The sequence below is a fragment of the Chlorocebus sabaeus genome, chromosome 10 (assembly GCF_047675955.1).
Source record: "Chlorocebus sabaeus isolate Y175 chromosome 10, mChlSab1.0.hap1, whole genome shotgun sequence".
In the NCBI taxonomy this organism is placed as follows: Eukaryota; Metazoa; Chordata; class Mammalia; order Primates; family Cercopithecidae; genus Chlorocebus; species Chlorocebus sabaeus.
The window spans coordinates 61,990,974-62,009,665 of NC_132913.1; the positions used below are offsets into that span (position 1 = coordinate 61,990,974).

At 44.4% G+C, this 18,692-nt stretch overlaps 2 protein-coding genes across 2 annotated transcripts in view; both read right to left on the reverse strand.

Moving 5' to 3' along the window:
* Positions 1-18,692, reverse strand: part of CIRSR (corepressor of RBPJ and splicing regulator) — a 501,165-nt gene that overhangs the window by 404,253 nt on the left and 78,220 nt on the right. The window lies entirely within an intron of this gene.
* CHRNA1 (cholinergic receptor nicotinic alpha 1 subunit) lies at positions 751-17,737 on the reverse strand. Its single transcript, XM_007965408.3, has 9 exons — positions 17,531-17,737; positions 12,664-12,809; positions 12,507-12,551; positions 10,737-10,846; positions 7,800-7,995; positions 7,085-7,322; positions 3,453-3,676; positions 1,786-2,025; positions 751-1,461 (listed from the first exon to the last, which is right to left on the reverse strand). Exons 1-9 carry the CDS (start codon positions 17,571-17,573, stop codon positions 1,330-1,332), a joined length of 1,374 nt encoding a protein of 457 aa, XP_007963599.2. The 5' UTR covers positions 17,574-17,737; the 3' UTR covers positions 751-1,329.

The window sequence follows — 18,692 nt, forward strand, 5'->3', positions numbered from 1 at the left end:
GGGCTGGTAGCAGGGGGAAGGCAGGAATTTTAATTGGGAAGACAGAAGGATGGATTTTTGCTGAGACTGAAATTCTTGAAAACACTGAGCAGAGTTACAGGATGGCCTAGATGGAGCCAGGGGTGGCTGGGAGAGCCAGTGAACAGATGAACTGACCCAGCCTGGAGCTGCTTTGGAATCTCAAAGTCTGGATTCAAATCTTAGTTCTTCTAGTTTGAGCGGAGAACTTTACCTCCCTGAAATTCAATTTTCTCATTTGTAAAATAGGGACATTACAGAATTTCCCTGAAATTTAGTTTTCTCATTTGTAAAATAGGGACATTCTAAGATTTTATGAAGGGTATGAGGATGAAGTCAACCCATACAGGCAAGACGATTTCCATAGTGCCTAGGTCCTACTGTTAGGACTTGTTTCCCTTCAGACCCTGATCAAGCCCAGGTGCCATATGAGATGGGTAAACCTTCTCTGACTTCTCAGGTCTAGAAATCTGCTTTAAAATATGGAATGTTTGTCAAGGGCAGTGGCTCACACCTTTAATTCCAGCACTTCGGGAGGCCAAGGTGGGCAGATCACTTGAGCCCAGGAGTTTGAGACCAGCCTAGGCAACATGGCAAAACCCTGTCTCTGCAAAAAATACCAAAGTTAGTTGGGTGTGGTGAGGTGCACCTGTAGAATCACCTGAGTCTGGCAATGGAGGCTGCAGTGAGATGAGATGGGCCCACTGCACTTTAGCCTGGGTGATAGGAATAAGACCCTGTCTCAAAAAACAATCAAACAAACAAAAAAACCCATGGATTTTTGATGCAGTTTGCATTTTAGTTTATTTCATTTCTACTGCTTCCTCTCTCTCTGAATCAAATGTCTTATCTCTTTAGGACTGGTAGATGGAGTTTTATTAGTAGGTACAAAACTGACTGTTAAGCAAAGGATACACTACATTTAAAAAAGAACATCAGCAACTCCCTAGTGGTCTCGTGGTTAGACAAAATAAGTAAACACATAAATATAACAGCAATGACAATGCAACAGAAAACCTCAGTTATCCTGGGAAAAACTCTTCCAGACACTGGAAATGAACACTTTTTTAGTGATTAGTTTCATTTACTAAAGAGGGTTCACTCTTCAGGGAGACAGCAGAACTAAAGGGAGAAGCAATGTGAAAACACTTCAAGGCTATAAACTTACATAAAGGTAAATCTTATCAATAATAAGTACAGAAGATTACACGTTTGATAAGTGTGAGTATAGCAAGCAGACAAATCTTCCTCTCCTGCCCTTCTTTGCTCTGGTAGGTTCTGGGGCAGAGCTAGGCTCAGCTCACTTTCTGCTCATCCTTGCTGATTTAATTCAATGAGTCGACCTGCAAACACGGCTAGGGTTCCGATGATGCAGACGAGCATGAAGACTCCGAGGAGAATGTGGTCCATCACCATTGCAACGTACTTCCACTCCTCCGCCGCCTGGGAGAGAGGAAAATGTTAGACAGGGTCTCCCTAAGGTGGTTTCTGGACTCACAACGTTTGTGCTTTGCATCATCTACGGGCCCTTTAATTTGTAGATCTCTAAGTCCTGCCATCCCTTGGCTGACATTATCTTTATTTTTTGAATAGATTATTTACAAAGCGATAACTTACTAAGGTGGTCTAGAGGTGGTCACCAGGGTTCATCTCAGGTCAGTAGCTGCCTGTTGTATGCCACCTACTTGTCAAGTCAGACTCACCATCTGTGCTTATGCATTTGACCATTTAAACCCAGAGGCGTGGATTTCAAGCCACAAAGCTTACATTGTTAGACTCCTGGTCTGACTTCATGGTCTCTGCGATGTACTTGATGCCCTCGATGGCACTTTTCACCTCGGGGTGTTTGATCAGGGGAGAGTGGAAGCCCATGGGTGGAGGCCCTGGCTTTCCAGAAATGTCGGAGATATCGATGTCTTCTGTAAAAATCTTTTTGTCTTGCTTTTCTCTAGATGGTCTTTTCATTGTGGAGAAAAACATGATATTTGGGATAGTGTCGATAAAAACCTAATACAGAAAAGAAATCCATGCATGAGAATTATTGTCCACGAGGAAAGCATAAAACCCTGTCTTTGAACTATCAGTGTGATTTGGGGCAGGTCATTCAGTTTTTCTGGGCTTCAGTCTTTTTGTCCTTAAAACAAAAGAACTATACTAGTTTTTTTTCAAAGATCCCTCTGTATCCTGGGTCCTGTGAAATGGCTATGGTTAACAGCGATGATTCTGTAATGTGAGAAGTTCACCACCGGAGGGAGCCCATGTGCAGTCATCGACCTGGGGCCACCAATGAGCTTAAAAGCTTCAGGATCCCCTGCAGGTATGGAAACTGACTCAACAATGTGTCACCTGGATCAAAAGGTTAAAGAAGGGGCCCCTCCACTTCAAATATATCCCGCAAAACAGCTAGGCTGTTTTCTTCTGTTTCCTGTTCCTGAAGAAACTGCAGTACAGGTATTGCCAGGAGCCATCTAACAGCCTTTACAGAAACAGGGATTCTCACTCTCCTCTTAAAAGAGTACATTGTGAGCAGTTGCTTCTTTTGTCAATTCCTGGCAAATATTTTACATTCTGCACAAAACGTACTGGACTTCAGTGTCTCTGTTAAGTTTTGTCAAAGAAAGACATATTTGAAATGTTAAATTTTTAAATTCAGTAACATAAATATTTGAGAGCAAGTCCTTCACTAAAAGTCACCTTTTGACCCTCTCTCATCAGGAACCCCCCCATCTCTAGCCCTCATTCTATTCTCAACAGATGATTTCACCAGCAAAAAATCAGCCAGTCTGTTCACAAATTGGAAAACATACAAAAGAAATCTCGAGAATTTCACGGCATTTCAATAAAAAGAGCCGTTTGTTGATCTTCTCTAATTAAAGAGATTCTTTAAACTTGAATTTGAAATGAGCTTTGTTAATTCTGTTTTTCTTTTCTCTCTGGGAAGGCTACAGGAGTTATTTATTCCTAAAAAGAGGCCAAAGAAAGTTCCTTCCAAAAATTCTAAAGCCCAGAAAGAACTCAGTTCCAGCCGGGCGCGGTGGCTCACGCCTGTAATCCGAGCACCTTGGAAGGCCGAGGTGGGTGGATCACAAGGTCAGGAGATAGAGACCATCCTGGCTAACACGGTGAAACCCCATCTCTACTAAAAATACAAAAATTAGCCGGGCCTGGTGGCAAACGCCTATAGTCCCAGCTACTCGGGAGGCTGAGGCAGGAGAATGGCGTGAACCCGGGAGGCAGAGTTTGCAGTGAGCCGAGATCGTGCCACTGCACTCTAGCCTGGGCGACAGAGCGAGACTCCGTCTCAAAAAAAAAAAAAAAAAAAAGAACTCAGTTCCTAAATAGCCCCAAGTATTAGCTAGAAACCCATTGGTTCCTCGAAGGGGAGGCCTGTAGATGTGCCCCCGCGTGGAGTCTGCAAGGGCCTCCCCACTCACCTTCCGCACCCAGTCGGGCATGACATGGGTGCTGGGTGAACGGTGGTGTGTGTTGATGACGATGACGGTGATGATGATGGAGGCAATGACGAACACCATGGTGAACAGCATGTATTTTCCAATCAAGGGTACAGCACTGGACGTGGAGGGGATCAGCTCCACGATGACCAGAAGGAACACAGTCAAAGACAGTAAGACAGAGATGCTCAGAGTCATCTTCTCCCCTGGAAAGACAAAAAAAAAAAAAAAAAAAAAAAAAAAAAAAATTCCCACAACCACCTATCTGGGTTGGGCTGCAGTGTTCCTCCCACCCCACCATTTCTATGTGGAAGTCCTGAGTCCTGGGACCTCAGAATGTGACTCTATTTGAAGACAGGGACTTTAAGGAGGTAATTAAATGAAAATGAGGTGATATGGGGTAGTGAGTAATCAAGTATGACCCGTGTCCTTATTAGGAGAGGAATTAGGACACAGATGCGTGGACGGAAGACCATGGGACACAGGAAGAAGACGGCCATTACAAACCAAGGAGAGAGGCCTCACAAGAAACCAACTCTGCTGGCACCTTGATCTTGGAATTCTAGTCTCCAGAACTGTGAGAAATTACATTTCTGTTATCTAAGCCTCCCAGTCTGTGGTGTTTTGTGTGGCAGCCCAAGCAAACTCATTCACTGAAACCCAAGGGTAGGAGGAATGTGACCGACATGTTCTCAAAGCATTATTCTGGGAAATCTCAAAGCATTTTTTTTCTGCAGAATTTCCTGTGTAACCTCCATACCTTAACTTTTCTGACAGCAGCCAGTGGCAAGCATTTCCATTAGAGGCTGCCAAGCAGAAAACGGAACAATATTTCATCTCATGCTCCAGATTTCTGATCCTTGGTGGAACCCAGGAAACTGCAAGGAGTTCTGGGTGGACAAGCTGGACTTGGTGTGGTATTTCCCTTCTGCAGCAGGATGCATTAAACCTCATAAAAGTGAACCACCCCTGGCCTACTTATTACCCAGCAGATGAATGGGCAGCCTGGAAGTACACATTTCTTTCTGTTATTAAGGGAGCAAGCTGTAAGACCAAAACCCAAGAAAAGGACAAAATCCGAAAGGCTAAGGAGTTCTCCTTGGCATCCTGAGTGATCTTCTAATACAGTGGTTTCACACCACTCACTGTCTCATTTTCATGTAAGAGGAAGTTTGTCTTCTCACTTATTTCTTGTTTTGTTTGTTTTGTTTTGCATACTAATGGAGCAGGGATTTCCACAGCCCCCACCTCTTTTCTGCAGACCCTTTGATCTCAGGAGGGTTTTGGCTGGGCAAACTTGGCAGCAGGAAGGTCAGGGGCCCACTGGCACTGAGGTATTTTTGTGAGGCTTGACCTCACAAATGAATATTTGTTGAACAAATATTCATTGAGTAAATGAAAAATCTTTTACTAGATGCAGCAGAGAAGCTCTGGGAGGGACTTTCCCTGGGCTGACCTTGCTGTTGGTGCTGCTGGAAACCCTTATGTTACCCTGCTTTCAGTGATGAAGCTTTCCCCTACTGGCTGCTTCCAGATTCTAGAATATGTATAGAATATGTATGTATGCATAGGATACAGCGTGGATGCAAACAAGAAATTGTCAATTCTACCTGGTGTGGTAGGAAAACCTTTCCAAGTGAAAAAGAAGACAATTACAAATACAAAATATTTGTCCGCTTATATAAAATTTCTTGATTAATAATAATTATAATAATAATAGCCAACATTTATCATCAAGCATAATCTTTGTCCTAAGTCCTTTTCTTTTTACTTTCTTTCTTTCTTTTCTTTTTTTTTTTTTGTGATGGAGTCTCACTTTGTTGCCCAGGCTGGAGTTCAGTGGTGCCATCTTGGCTCACTGCAACCTCCGCCTCCAGGGTTCAAGCGATTCTCCTGCCTCAGCCTCCCAAGTAACTGGGATTACAAGCATGTGCCACTACACTTGGCTGATTTTTTCTATTTTTAATAGAGATGGGGTTTCACCATGTTGGCCAGGCTGGTCTCAAACTCCTGACCTCAAGTGATCCATCCGCCTCGGCCTCCCAAAGTGCTTGGATTACAGGTGTGAGCCACTGCATCTGGCCCCTAAGTGCTTTTCAAGTGCAAATCATTTAATGTTTATAGAGACTCTTGTTAGTTCCTATAATGCCCCGACCGTGTTTTTATTTTTAAAAGTTTCATTTGAGGGCCTGGTGCGGTGGCTCATGCTTGTAATCCTAACACCTTGGGAGGCCAAGGCAGGAGGGATCACTTGAGGCCAGGAGTTTGAGACTAGCTTGGGCAACATAGCAAGACTCCATCTCTGTTTATTTATTTTTTTAATGTAAAAAGTTGCATTTGATTAGAAAGTTGAAAAAATTGTGTTTGCGATAATTTGTTTAAAAACGAGTGCAGGGCAGGCACAGTGGCTCACACCTGTAATCCCAGCACTTTGGGAGGCCGAGGTGGGCGGATCATTTAAGCCCAGGAGTTTGAGACTGGGCTCGGCAACATGGTGCAACGCCATTTCTACAAAAAATACAAAAATGAGCCAAGTGTGGTGGCACATGCCTGTAGTCCCAGCAACTCAGGAGGCTGGGGTGAAAGGATCACTTGAGCTTAGGAGGTTGAGGCTGCAGTGAGCCGTGATCATGCCACTGTACTCCAGCCTGGGCAACACAGTGAGACCCAGTCTCAAAACAAAAACAAAAACAAAACCCCGAATGCAGTCACTGGACCATGCACTCCGTGGGGCGAGGCACTTTCTGTCTTATTCTCTATGGTCTATCTGCCACATAATATTTGTTCAACAAATATTCATTGAGTAAATGAATAATCTTTTTTCCTAGTTGGCAAGTTGGATTTAAAGTTTTGTGGGTGTTTTTTTAAGTCATTTTGATAAAAATTGCTACCTGTCATAAGCTTGAGGTCTGTCTGTAGCATCTTTCTTTTTTCCAAACTTGTCTGCCGTAAATGGTTTATGAATAGTGACTTGCGGGCAGGCAGATGGGTACCCTTTCCTCCTTTCTGGTAGATGGTTGTTGTTTGATAAAATTATGTCACAGATATGATTACTCAGTAGGAGGTGAGTAAGTTGTCTAGGCTGATATGTGAGAAAGAATAGCCACTTGGGAAGTAAGGTCTTGTGTGTGAAGATGCCGCCGTCTGGAAATAGATTCTGCATATCTCTATATGCAGAATCTATTTTCAAGTGGTGAGCAGCGGGTAAAGGAGCAAGACCAGGATTAGTCAGTATATAGAAAGTGACTTCATTGTGGAAGTGGCATGACAAGTGTCTGGGATCACACGCCTTACCCACCACATTTCTGGGCACACAGTTGGTATTCAGCAAACAGGTATTGGTGGTTAATGTACTTTAACCAGCCTGAGCTACAATGTGCATCTTGAGGGTCATGTTCAACTCCCTGCCGCTCTGGATGTCTGCCCCAGCTGTGAGCTCCACTCACAGTGACTCTCACCACTGCACACACCCACTCAGCAAATGCACTCTCCTAATGATGATGGTTCAGGTCGATCTGCCTGTTTGTTAGCACATGATTATTTCTGGCTTTCCCCAAAATAGCAGCACGAGACCCATCAGCGTCAGCAGCAGCCGTCATGGCAACCACACCCACCTGAGTCTGTGGGCAGGTAGAATACCAGGCCAGTTAAGAAGGAGAAGAGCAGGCAGGGGATGATGACATTGACGATGAAGTAGAGGGGCAGGCGCTGCATGACGAAGTGGTAGGTGATGTCCAGGTAGGGGGTGTTGGGGCAGCAGGAATAGAACACCCAGTGCTTCCAGCCTCGGGACTCCTTGATCACCCACTCTCCGCTCTCCATGAAGTTGCTCAGGTCTGGCTGGTCGCTTTCCTGAGAAAGGAAATGAGGTTTCGAAATCCCAGGCAGGTCACCCTGATGAGGGGCAGCGTTTTGTAATCAGCAGTGACAAGGCCACAGATTCCAGCTCTGTGGGTCACACACCCAGGAGGGACTCTGGGGCACTACTGCTTTGGGGTCTTAGATTCCTTTCCTATAACATAAGGGGGTTTGGACTAGTAGCATTCTCCAATTTGGCTACACATTCGAGTCACCTGGGAGCTTTAAAACATATTGATGCCCTACTACCACCCCAAGCCCATTACATCAAAATTCTTGAGACTGAGCCTGGGCGTAACAGATTAATTTAGCTCCCATTTTGTTCTCCCTTGCCAAACAACTCAAACCATCAACCTGGATGATTCCTAAGTTCTAACTGGTACTGAGAGCCTATGATTTTCCAAGGAAAAGTTGGAGACCCGAATCATACTTTTCCTGAAACCACCCTTATCATATGTGGCCACCACCTACCGGGTTGATGGCCACAACAGAGCCGTCATAGGTCCAGGTGCCCAGCTTCATGCTGCAGTTCTGTTCATCAAAGGGAAAGTGGGTGACGATGATCTCACAGTAGCTTTTAAAGATGGCAGGAGGTGTCCATGTGATGTGGCCAGTGTGGTCCAGGAGCACTTTGGTGAACTTGACAATAGCAAAGTCACCATCTGCACTACAATTGGGATAAAAGAGGAAAATGGCTCCAAGTGACAGATGAGCGTTCCATTCTGCTTGGGAATGTTAACAGGAGACAGCTGTTAATTATTCAGGTGCTAATTATAGAAGCGCTCTTCTGGGCAGTGTCACTTCTTATCTATTGCAATGTTTCCCAAATTTGATAATAAGAATCACTGGGGTGCTTGTTAGAAATACAGAGTCCTGCACACCCTCTAAGTAAACCCTGAATCTGAGTATCTGGGAAAGAATGTGGGAACCCACAGTTTTAAAGAAATAACAGGTAACGTGGGTCCACTGCATCCCAGATTATTTTTCCAGCCCTCAGGAGTATTTGTAATGTTAATCTTCATCTATTGCCTCCCTGATGTATTGTGTTGGGGAAAAAAAACCAGGAATTTTACATAAAAGCACCTCCAGGGGCTCATTACTGTGACAAGTAGGTAAGGGAAGGGGCCTCCTACTACTTTTGTTGTTGTTGTTGTTATTGTTGTTGAGACAGAATCTCGCTTTGTTGCCCAGGCTGGAGTGCAATGGTGCAATCTTGGCTCACAGCAACCTCCACCTCCCGGGTTCAAGCAATTCTCCTGCCTCAGCCTCCCAGGTAGCTGAGATTATAGGCGCCCGCCACCACACCTGGCTAATTTTTTGTATTTTTAATAGAGACTGGGTTTCACCATGTTGGCCAGGCTGGCCCTGAATACCTGACCTCAAGTGATCCGCCTGCCTTGGCCTCTGAAAGTGCTAGGATTACAGGAGTGAGCCACCGTGCCTGACTGGCCTACTGCTTTTTAAAGAACGATTTAGAACTCTCTGGAGTGGAGTCACAAACTCAGATACCTCCAGGGCCAGACAGGTGAGGAATGAGTGCAGGGTGACACTGCTGAACAGACTGCCCCTCTCTCCTGTCAGGAAGGTGCCAGCTTGCAATGTTCCCTGATGTGTTCATGTGGGAATGAAGGCCCAGTCTTGCCAGATTTGGATTCTTCCTCAGAAGCTGGAAACCTAGTTTTTTGTTTTTTGTTTTTTTTTTTTTTGAGACAGAGTCTCGCTCCGTCACCCAGGCTGGAGTGCAGTGGCGTGATCTCCGCTCACTGCAAGCTCCGCCTCCCGGGTTCCCGCCATGCTCCTGCCTCAGCCCCCCAGAGTTTAAGGTTGCAATGAGCTCTGATCACACCACAACACTCCAGCCTGAGGAACCGAGGAGAGACCTTGTCTCAAAAAAAATTCTGGAAGTTTCAATGTTAGATTTTTCTAGAGAGGCTAAAAAACAGATTTTAATGTGATATTTCTTGGTTTTCAAATGTTGGCAATGATTTATTATTTTTAAAAATACAGACACCATGGGAGGTTCTAAAAAACAAAATAAGCCACTTCTGCTGGCCTTATTCAGTGGACAACTTACTCTTTCCGTAAACAACAGTCTGTGTTCAAGGGATTTAGCAGAGGGCAGGGTGTTAGAACAGGTGTTGAACGGGCGGGATGGGGTCTGTCTCAGTGGGATTTCAGGGACATCATGGCGTATGTTGGTCCCTCATGTCATAAATCAAGAGGTTTTCTTCCCGTTGGTTTTTCCTTGGGACTGAAGTGGGCTCTGTACCTGGAAAACTGCGTGGCACTGGACCCACCCAAAGCAGCCCGAAGGGCAGAGTCATAGGATTGTCTTAGTCTCTCCCAGTAAGCAAGTAAAACAGAGTTCTCTCCTCACCAGGGTGTCCCTGAGTGAGTTTGGCAAAAGAACCAAAGGATTTTAATTGCTCTTCTCAGATTCCTACTGGAAGAGAAACTGAAAGATACTTTATCAGCCCATTTGTCCAAAAAGGTTACACAAATGATGGAAAAATTTGGCTCAAACTTGAACCCCAGGTATAATTGGACAACATGTGGCAGAAAATCGAAGCTTGAAAGGGCCTGCCTTAAAGGGTATGGTTTTCACCCACTAGCCCTGTCACCTTCCCTGAGTCTGCTAGGACACACAGCTTGTAGACCCCCAACACATGTTGTATAATGTCAGACCGTAAATCCTCCGGGCCGGTGTCGCATGCTTCTGCCGGGGAAGGATGCTTTTGAAAATGAGCATTTCCTGACAAATGAAGGGCGTATGCTAATGAATGTGTCATTAGACTAGCACGTCTTGAAGAATATTATAATTTCACAACATGCAGTCTGTGGTGGGGCCCAGTGGACGGGCAGTGAAGGCATCCCAGGCCAACAGCAGCTGTGGGTATCAGGAAGGCGTTCAGGATGTGATGAGTAACAACCCCAGTAGGCTCAGAAATATTTGGTAGGGAGGACACTGGATTCCAAGGAACTCAGCGATAGGGCATTTGAGTGCCTTGGAAAGTTGCCACACGTGCTTCAGGGGCTCTCAGGGATCAAATGTCCCCCACGCTCAGCCTGGATTCAATTTGGCTGCAGTAATCCTTTCTCTTTAAGTCATGAGACACCGTATGGCATCCCTAGCCCATCAACTTGGCTCTTGGTTTAGAGTGATTTATTTTTTAAATTTTCTAGAGACGTTGTCTTGCTACGTTGCCCAGGCTGATCTCAAACTCCTGGCCTCAAGCAATCCTCCCACCTTGGCCTCCCAAAGTGCTGAGTTTATAGGTGTGAGCCACCATCCTGGGTGATTTAATATTAGCAGTGGTGAGAAGCATTCCGAGCGTGCAGCCCTTCCATTAGGGCACTTTACTCCACCTGCCCCAGGAGCGCCCTCCACCGCCCATGCAGTTTGCTCACTTGTTATAGAGAACAAGGTCTGGGCGCCAGATCTTTTCTGAAGGAATGTGAATTTTTTTCACACCGCCATAATCATCTGGATTCCATTTTAGGTTGTAATCCACCCATTGCTAGAAACAAAGACATACAGCTAATTAAAAAGTCAAAAACAGGAGATTATTAGATTTATTTTTAAAATCTAAGATTATCAAGAGCCCTGATGTGCATGGGAATTCAGTATTGACAGAAATTGTGCTTCCATAAGAAAAGTTGGATTCAGAATTCAGCTTTCACTTCAGTAAATAAGAACAGCAAACAGCACTGATGATGTGCTCACACTGTTTCAACCACCTTACCTATATTAACTCATTTAGCCCTCACAACAATCCCATGAGGGAGGGTGATTACTGACCTCATTCTACAGATGAGAAAACAAAGGAACCCCCCAAGTCACGCAGCTGGGAGGTGGCAGATCTACCATGTCACCCTGTCCACCCCCAGGAAAGGAGAAAGATCCTAGTGTGAACATTTTCCTCAAGCAGGCAGCATCATTTTAAAAAAGTACCATATATTTTTCTACATTATAAAAGTAATGGCTGGGCATGGTGGCTCATGCCTGTAATCCCAGCACTTTGGGAGGCTGAGGCGGGTGGATCACCTGAGGTCAGGAGTTCGAGACCAGCCTGGCCAACATGGTGAAACCTCATCTCTACTAAAAATACAAAAATTGGCCAGACATGATGGTGGACACTGTAATCCCATCTACTTGGGAGGCTAAGGCAGGAGAATTGCTTGAACCTGGGAGGCGGAGGTTGCGATGAGCCGAGATCGTGCCATTGCACTCCGGCCTGGGCGACAGTGTGAGACTCTGTCTCAAAAGAAAAGTAATACAGGTTGAGGATCCCAAATCTGCAATCTGAAATGCTCCAAAATCCAAAACTTTTTGAGCAGCAACGTGACACTCAAGGAAATGTTCACTGCAGAATTTTGAATTTCAACTTTTCAAATTTGGGATGTTTAACTGGTGAGTATATGCAAATATTTCAAAATAAAAAAAAAAATCCAAAATCTGAGACACTTCTGGTCCCAAGCATTTTGAGAAAGGGGTACTCCACCTCTATGTGCCCATTGCAGCAAAACTGGAAAGCACAATGCTATGGGTTCGGTTGTGTCCCCCTAAAATTCACGCTGAAGCCCTAACTCCCAGTATTTCAGAATGTGACCTAATTTGGAGATAGGTTCTTTAGAGAGGTAATTATGTTAAAATGAAGTCATTAAAATAGACTCTCATTCAATATGACTGGTGTCTTCATAGAAAGGGGGAATTTAAAGATATATACATGTATTTAAATATACATATATATCACAAGTATATGTATTACATACACAAGAAGAACGCCATCTGAACATGAAGACAGTCATCTACAAGCTGAGGGGAGAGGCCTAGGACAGGTTCTTCCTCACAGCCCTCAGAAGGGACCAACCCTGCCAATACCTAGACTTTGGACTTCTATCTTCCAGAACTGTGAGATGATAAATTTCTGTTGTTTAAGCCACCCAGTTATGGCAGCCCTAGCAAACTAATACACACAGAAGAAGCCCTAAAGTTTAAAAAAAAAAAAAAAAAAAAACAAAACTGAAACCAAACAGGATCCATGCTTTCACCATCTCAAAATATCTACTTTCAACATTTTGGTATATATCCCTGTTACCCAGATTGATTTCCTCTGGGCCCAGGTTTAATTTCAGGTGAATAAAAGTGACATATATGTGATTATCTGGCTAAGTTACCTGTTTCAGACGCACATTGGTTGTCACGATCTGATTTACTTCATCCTGGAAAAAAAAATGAGGCATCATTTTTTGGGGGGAGAGAGGGGACCCAGGGGAGGAAACCCAGGGGTGAGAGGTCCGGGTGTGTGGGCAGCCCCCAGTGCTCTTGTCTCACCACATTGATGAGCTGTATCAGCTGCAGGCCCACGGTGACCTCCACGACCTGGTGGTGGTCTTCCACTGGCCGCACCACGCTGCTGTAGTCTTTAAATAGCTTTGCCACCAGACGGGTCTCATGTTCGGAGCCCAGGACGAGGCCAGCTGAGATAGCAGATGACACCCACACTGTCAGATTCTGCTCCCCACCCTCCAAACACATGAACATGAGGAACTGAGGCATGAGCCTCAGTTCCTTCTAATGGAAGGCACAGAGCCCTCCTTGTTGAAAGGCTCCCAAATGCAGCCGTTATTGCCTTAAGTTGTTTTCCAATTACAGTTACTGGTGCAGTCCCTTACCCGGTGACAGTGGGGTATGCCAGATAATCACAACACTTGTACTTTGGACAGGTGACATTCCTTAATACAGCCTGGCTGAATCAAGTTTGCCAGGTACACACACACACACACACACACACACACAGGCACACACACACATGAAAAAAAAGCCCACAAAAAAGCCAATCACAGTGTTTCAGAGCAGTGTAATGAAATCTTGTACTGGCTGCGTCAGATCTCATGATGCCATGAACAGCCAAAATTGATGCTGGTTCAAACCCTCTAGAGTGGCCATAATTAACAAGTGGAAAATAACAAGGGTTGGGAAGGTTGCAGAGAAACTGGAACCTCATATGTTGCTGGTGGGAATGTAAAATGGCAGTTCCTCAACAAGTTAAACACAGTTACCATACGATCCAGCAATTCCACTCCTGGGTCCTCACCAAAAGAAGAGCAGCATTATTTACCATAGCCAAAGGGTGAAAACAACTCAAGTGTCCATCAACAGGTAAATGGATGGACAAATTATGGTATACATATGAACTATTATTCAGACAAGTAAAAGGAATAAAGGAATGATGTACTGACACATGCTACAACATGGATGGAGCTTGGAAACATTTTGCTAAAGAAAGAAGCCAGTCATAATGGGGCAAATATTGTATGATTTCATCTATATGAAGTATCCAGAATAGGTAAATCCATACAGAGAGAAAGCAGAGCAGGAGTTACCAGGGACTGGGGGGAGAGAGGGATGGGGTGAGACTCCTTAATATGCATGATGTTTCCCTTTGGGGTGATGAAAACGTTCTGGAAATAGATAGTGGTGATGGTCATATAACATGTGAATGTACTTAATGCCACTGAATTGTATACTTTAAAGTAGTTAAAATGGTAAATTTTATGAAATGGGTATTTTACCACGATTTTTAAAAATACCACTGCTGGCAGGTACACGTCCTAGTTAAGTTGTTAAAGTAGAGTGAAAACTGTGCTTTGTTGACCTGGGTTTGGGGCTCCTACTTGGAACATGAGTGATTCCAAGGAATCTTTACTACATTTCCTTCAGGATAGAGAGCAATATCATCTAATACTCTCAGAACCCACGGCCCCCTTTTCTATCTACAGCTCTTTTCAATCTTCATCAGCCTCAGATGAAGCAGGCAGGCAGGCAGACATCCTCACCTGAGATTCAGGGAGGTTGGACCACTTGTCCAAGGTCATGTGACCAGTAAGGGCAAAGCTCGGATTAGAATCCTGTCATTCTGCGCTGAGCTCCTGCACTAACTCTTGATACTAACAGTGTGTTGTGAGCTGTCCTGGAAACTCACAACTGCAAGTGCCACTATTCCTAGGAGAAAATGTGTTCCAAATCCCAAGTGTCTTATGAAGGATCTTTGTAACTCAAGCCTTCCGTGCATTGGGGACTGTGTGTTCAGAGCTGGGAGAGGAAGTAGACACATGATCCATTTGCCTTCATTCACGTAACCAGATCTCCCCTTTCCGCAGGTTATTGCTGAGGCTGCAGTGCAGTAGCACAATCACAGCTCACTGCCGCCTCGACCTCCCAGGCTCAAGCAATCCTCCCACCTCAGCCTCCCCCAACCAAGCAGCTGGGACCCCATCTCTATAAAAAAAATACAAAAATTACCTGGGTGCGCACCACCACACCCAGCTAATTTTTGTATTTTTTGTAGAGACGGGGTTTTGCCACGTTGTTCAGACTGGTCTCAAACTCCTGAGCTCAAGCCATCCACCCACCTTGTCCTCCCAAAGTGCTGGGATTACAGGCAAGAGCCAACTCACATGGCTAGTTTCACAAATTTTCTGAACCCAAAATGTTCCAAGGGCACTCAGTGCCCAACCATGCAGAGATTTCACATGACATTTCCCCAAAACCACCTGCATCTGAGGACTCTTGAAGGGAATATGTTGTTTGAAGATCCACTTTTTGCAACCACCCCATTGAGCCCCTGGGACTTGATAATCCTTCTGTCCTCCATGCATTTTCTGTCCTGGGCCTCTTCCCTCCCACGGTGGGGTTGCAGACTGGAATGGATTACTGAGCCCGTTGGCCACTGAATTTGAAGCTGTTGCTTTGGCCTTGCCTTGGGCTGCTTATTTTTAAATGACTGTTCACTCCAGTTTGACAGGAAGAACATATTAGAAAGCAGAGGACAGAGCAGATGGTCAGCATTATGTAGCAGCAGGACTATGCAGAGCAACCCTATGGCCCACTAAGAGGAAGGGGAGGATGACAGAAGCAGGCATAATCAGCATTTCCGCGACAGTCACCTCCTCCCCTCCCACCCTAGCCAATAACAAGGTGCCTGTTCCTTCCATAAGGAGTTTGTAAGGAAGGAGGGCTTCATTTCTTAGATTGGTTCACTGGCATTCTTTTCTTTTTTCCTCCCCAAAGCAGGGTAGAGTGACGGAAAACTCACAGGACTCAAAGTCAGAACTCTATGATTCCCTTCCCAACTCAATATGGCCTGGAGAGTTGGATTAGTTCTTCACGGATTCAGTGAATCACGGTAAATACTTTTGTAAAAAGGTAGGGCATAAACAAACAAATACGCAGATAAAATATTAAATAATGTCAAATCTCCCTTTTTAGCAAGATTATATTTGTCATCTTTATTCAGATGACGGTAACATTAATTTATTCATGAACTATTTATTGAGCATTTACTGTAAGCAAAGCATGGTTCTGGGAGCTTTGAGATATTCAAAAGTGAATCCTTCTTCCTACCCTCATGGAGATTGACATTTGTCATTTACTTAAATAACTGTGAACAAGTTGGAAAGTGATATGCCATAAGAAAGATGGCAATGACGTGCTTGGGATTCCAGAGGCAAAGAGAAGAAAAAGTTGAAGTGAAAAGTGCTGTATAAACAGAACAGAGATCACGCTGTGTTAAGCTAACACAGGAAAAGGGTCCCTGATATAAATGACAATTTTGTTCACAAAGGACTGATTCTAAGAAGGGAAACTCAACCACAATTTCAAAGTGTTCCTTTTGTACCACACTGGTTCAATTTGTATTTGTCTGTAGGAAATAGCTCCCCGGGCTGGTCAAAACAAAGTTTGAACTGTTACTAGTCCTTATTAGGTCATTATTATCTTAGATCATTATTATCTTAGATCATTATTATCTTAACCTGATCCTGTATCTCTTGATACCTTTGGCTAGTTCAGGCTGTGTTTTCTGACTGTGAATGTAATAAACCGAGTCTCCAACTGACCACATTCCAAAATGTATAAATTAAGTGACCTTGGGCAGGTCAGCTTTAGCTTCCTTGTAATAAAAAATTGAGGATGTTGGACTGCCTGATCTAGCTCTAAATTTCTATAAAACACCCATGGAAATCAATGCCAGCAAACTCGAGATTTGCCCTAAATACATATCACATACTTCTTTAATAAGCTAATCATGCATTTTTGGTTAGCAATAACCAAAATCCTAAGAGCTCTCTTAAGGATTTTTACATTAAAGCATATCATTTAAGAATTTTTCAGTGAGTGTCATTTTGCACACACACACACACACCAAGTCAGCTTTGATTGGACAGAGTCCAAATCCCACAGGATATAATTTATCTGAGTTTAGGCTCTTTCACTCAACTCTGCTATTGAAAAAAATTAATAATAAAACTTTTTGCCTCTTGCCCAGAAGGCCTGTGTTTTTCAGAGCAATATTGGAAATGAAAAATCACAGGATGTCAGCCACCTTGTTTCTCGTTGGGATGATATCACCAGTAAACTTTTATGTGAAGCAATCAGCAAACATCTCCTGTTTCCCTCTAGCGGAAGTCTGGGATTCAGGATGGTGTTTCAGCTGCTGTGTTAGGACACATTCCAGAGTAGAATGCAGGTCAAATGCTGTGCAAGGTTTTATAGTTTCAATTCAAACCCAAACCTATATATAGTAACATCCTTTAAAAAAAAAAAAAAGTAGATAGGAATGCATTCATATGGAATTTCTTTTTTACTTCACAAATTCAAAAAAATTACAAAATACTTCTGTCTCTCTGGAGAGAGTTTAGTTACGATTATTAACTGGTTTCTATCTCCAGCATATGTAGCTGTCAATCAGTCCTCTTTATTATTAGAATTCTCCTGGGGCAGTAAAAGGACTTGTTAATTCCATTGTTTGTGATTATAAGGCACTGTTCTAAGTCTCTGTCATTGTTTAAATATGAACCCCAGGACACTACCATGGTCCACAAGTGGTCTAGGTCCTACAAGTGGTGCAGAGTGTTCAGAGGGATGAGTTGGCTGCCAGGCATGATGGAGGGAGAGACGTGCGTGTGTACCTTGAAGTCTTTGACCAGGCAGTTTCTATTTTAATTAGATAACACAAACTAAAAATCTTTATCCAAAAACTCAATCAAGCTAACATCAGGAAGAAATTGACAGAGCAGCCTCTGGTTGGGGAGGATCTGACGTTTTGTGGTCTCATCAAAGAAGCAAGACTTTGATTGGGGGCCTCAGGACTTTAGCCTCAAAGGAGAGCCCTCCCCCATCCCCTGACCCCAGCACTTACCTGAGCAAAGGCTAAAGAGCAGGAGGAGAGGCCAGGGCTCCATGGGCCACCGGAGCTGGTGTGGACCAGGGCAGAGTGGTGGCCTGTACTTCTCACTGGCACTCTGACTGGGTGCTTGGCTGCTGGAGGGTTTGGAAAGCAAGTCAGCTCACTAGAGCTATTGTTTTACACCACCTGTTTGCGGGAGCGACAGCTGGGCTGCCCTCAGCCCTGGAGCCCAGGGAGTTACTGGCACTGGACACCATTACAAATGTGCTTCGCTTTACACAATTGCTTACCCTTGACAAGCTGAGTATGAACTGTGTTATATTTTAAATGCACCAGGAGTCAGATCTTAATGAAAAAAAAATGTATAGAAAGGAAGGAATTGTTCTGAATGGTGAGCAAACCGCCTCTCTTTGTGTAAACCAGAACCTCATCTCTGTGGGTTGATTTGATTAGGGACATTTGGTCTGAGTAGATAGTCAGCTGTTTGTCCTAAACCACAAAAATCCACATTCTGCAAACATGGCTTCAGTTTCATTTCCTCTGCCTCAGTGTTAGGCTGAGGGTGCCGGGGGCTTTTGTGACTGCCTGGATTTCAGAAGAGTGTAGCTGGTGTTGAGTCTGCTGCTGGAGAGCCCCCATGTTGATTGGGTTTGGTTTTTAACAAAGACAGCTTCTTCTATAAAACTGACTTTACTGGCCCCCAGAGTGGCTGTTCCAACCCCTGCCTCTGTATCAGGCAATACTTATCCCACACGAGCCATTAGCTGGAGCAAATTGCCCACGTCCTGTGCACTGTGATTCAAGTGAAGAGTAATTATCGGGAAAAAGTGTCCCACTGCATCAGCAGTTGTTCCGGGTCCCTGCCTCCTTCCATCCGTTCCTCTGCCCACTCTCTCACTCAGGGAACCAGAGAGCAGAGTGGTTCAGCTTTTCAATTTTCTGGCTTGAAAAACATCCTGAAAACCAGCAGTTAGTAATTCCTCAGTCTGAGAAGTATTGTTACCTGAGCTGCGCTTCTTTGCAGGGCATGAGGTGGGTTCACAGGAGACAGTTATTTAAAAGTATCCTGCCTGTCCTTCCAGGCCTCCTTCCCACATGGAACTAGGTGAGAAAGGTCCTCTCACCTCAAGCCCATGACAACATCCTGACAGATCCTCTCATTTCAGTAGATCCA

Excerpts from the sequence above, each read along its gene's own strand:
- CHRNA1 (XM_007965408.3), bottom strand. The coding sequence starts at position 17,573 with ATGGAGCCCTGGCCTCTCCTCCTGCTCTTTAGCCTTTGCTCAG. Across the intron at positions 12,552-12,663 it reads TGATACAGCTCATCAATGTG|GATGAAGTAAATCAGATCGT; the intron begins GTGAGACAAGAG and ends TTTTTTTTCCAG. Across the intron at positions 2,026-3,452 it reads TGCCCGACTGGGTGCGGAAG|GTTTTTATCGACACTATCCC; the intron begins GTGAGTGGGGAG and ends TTTCTGTATTAG.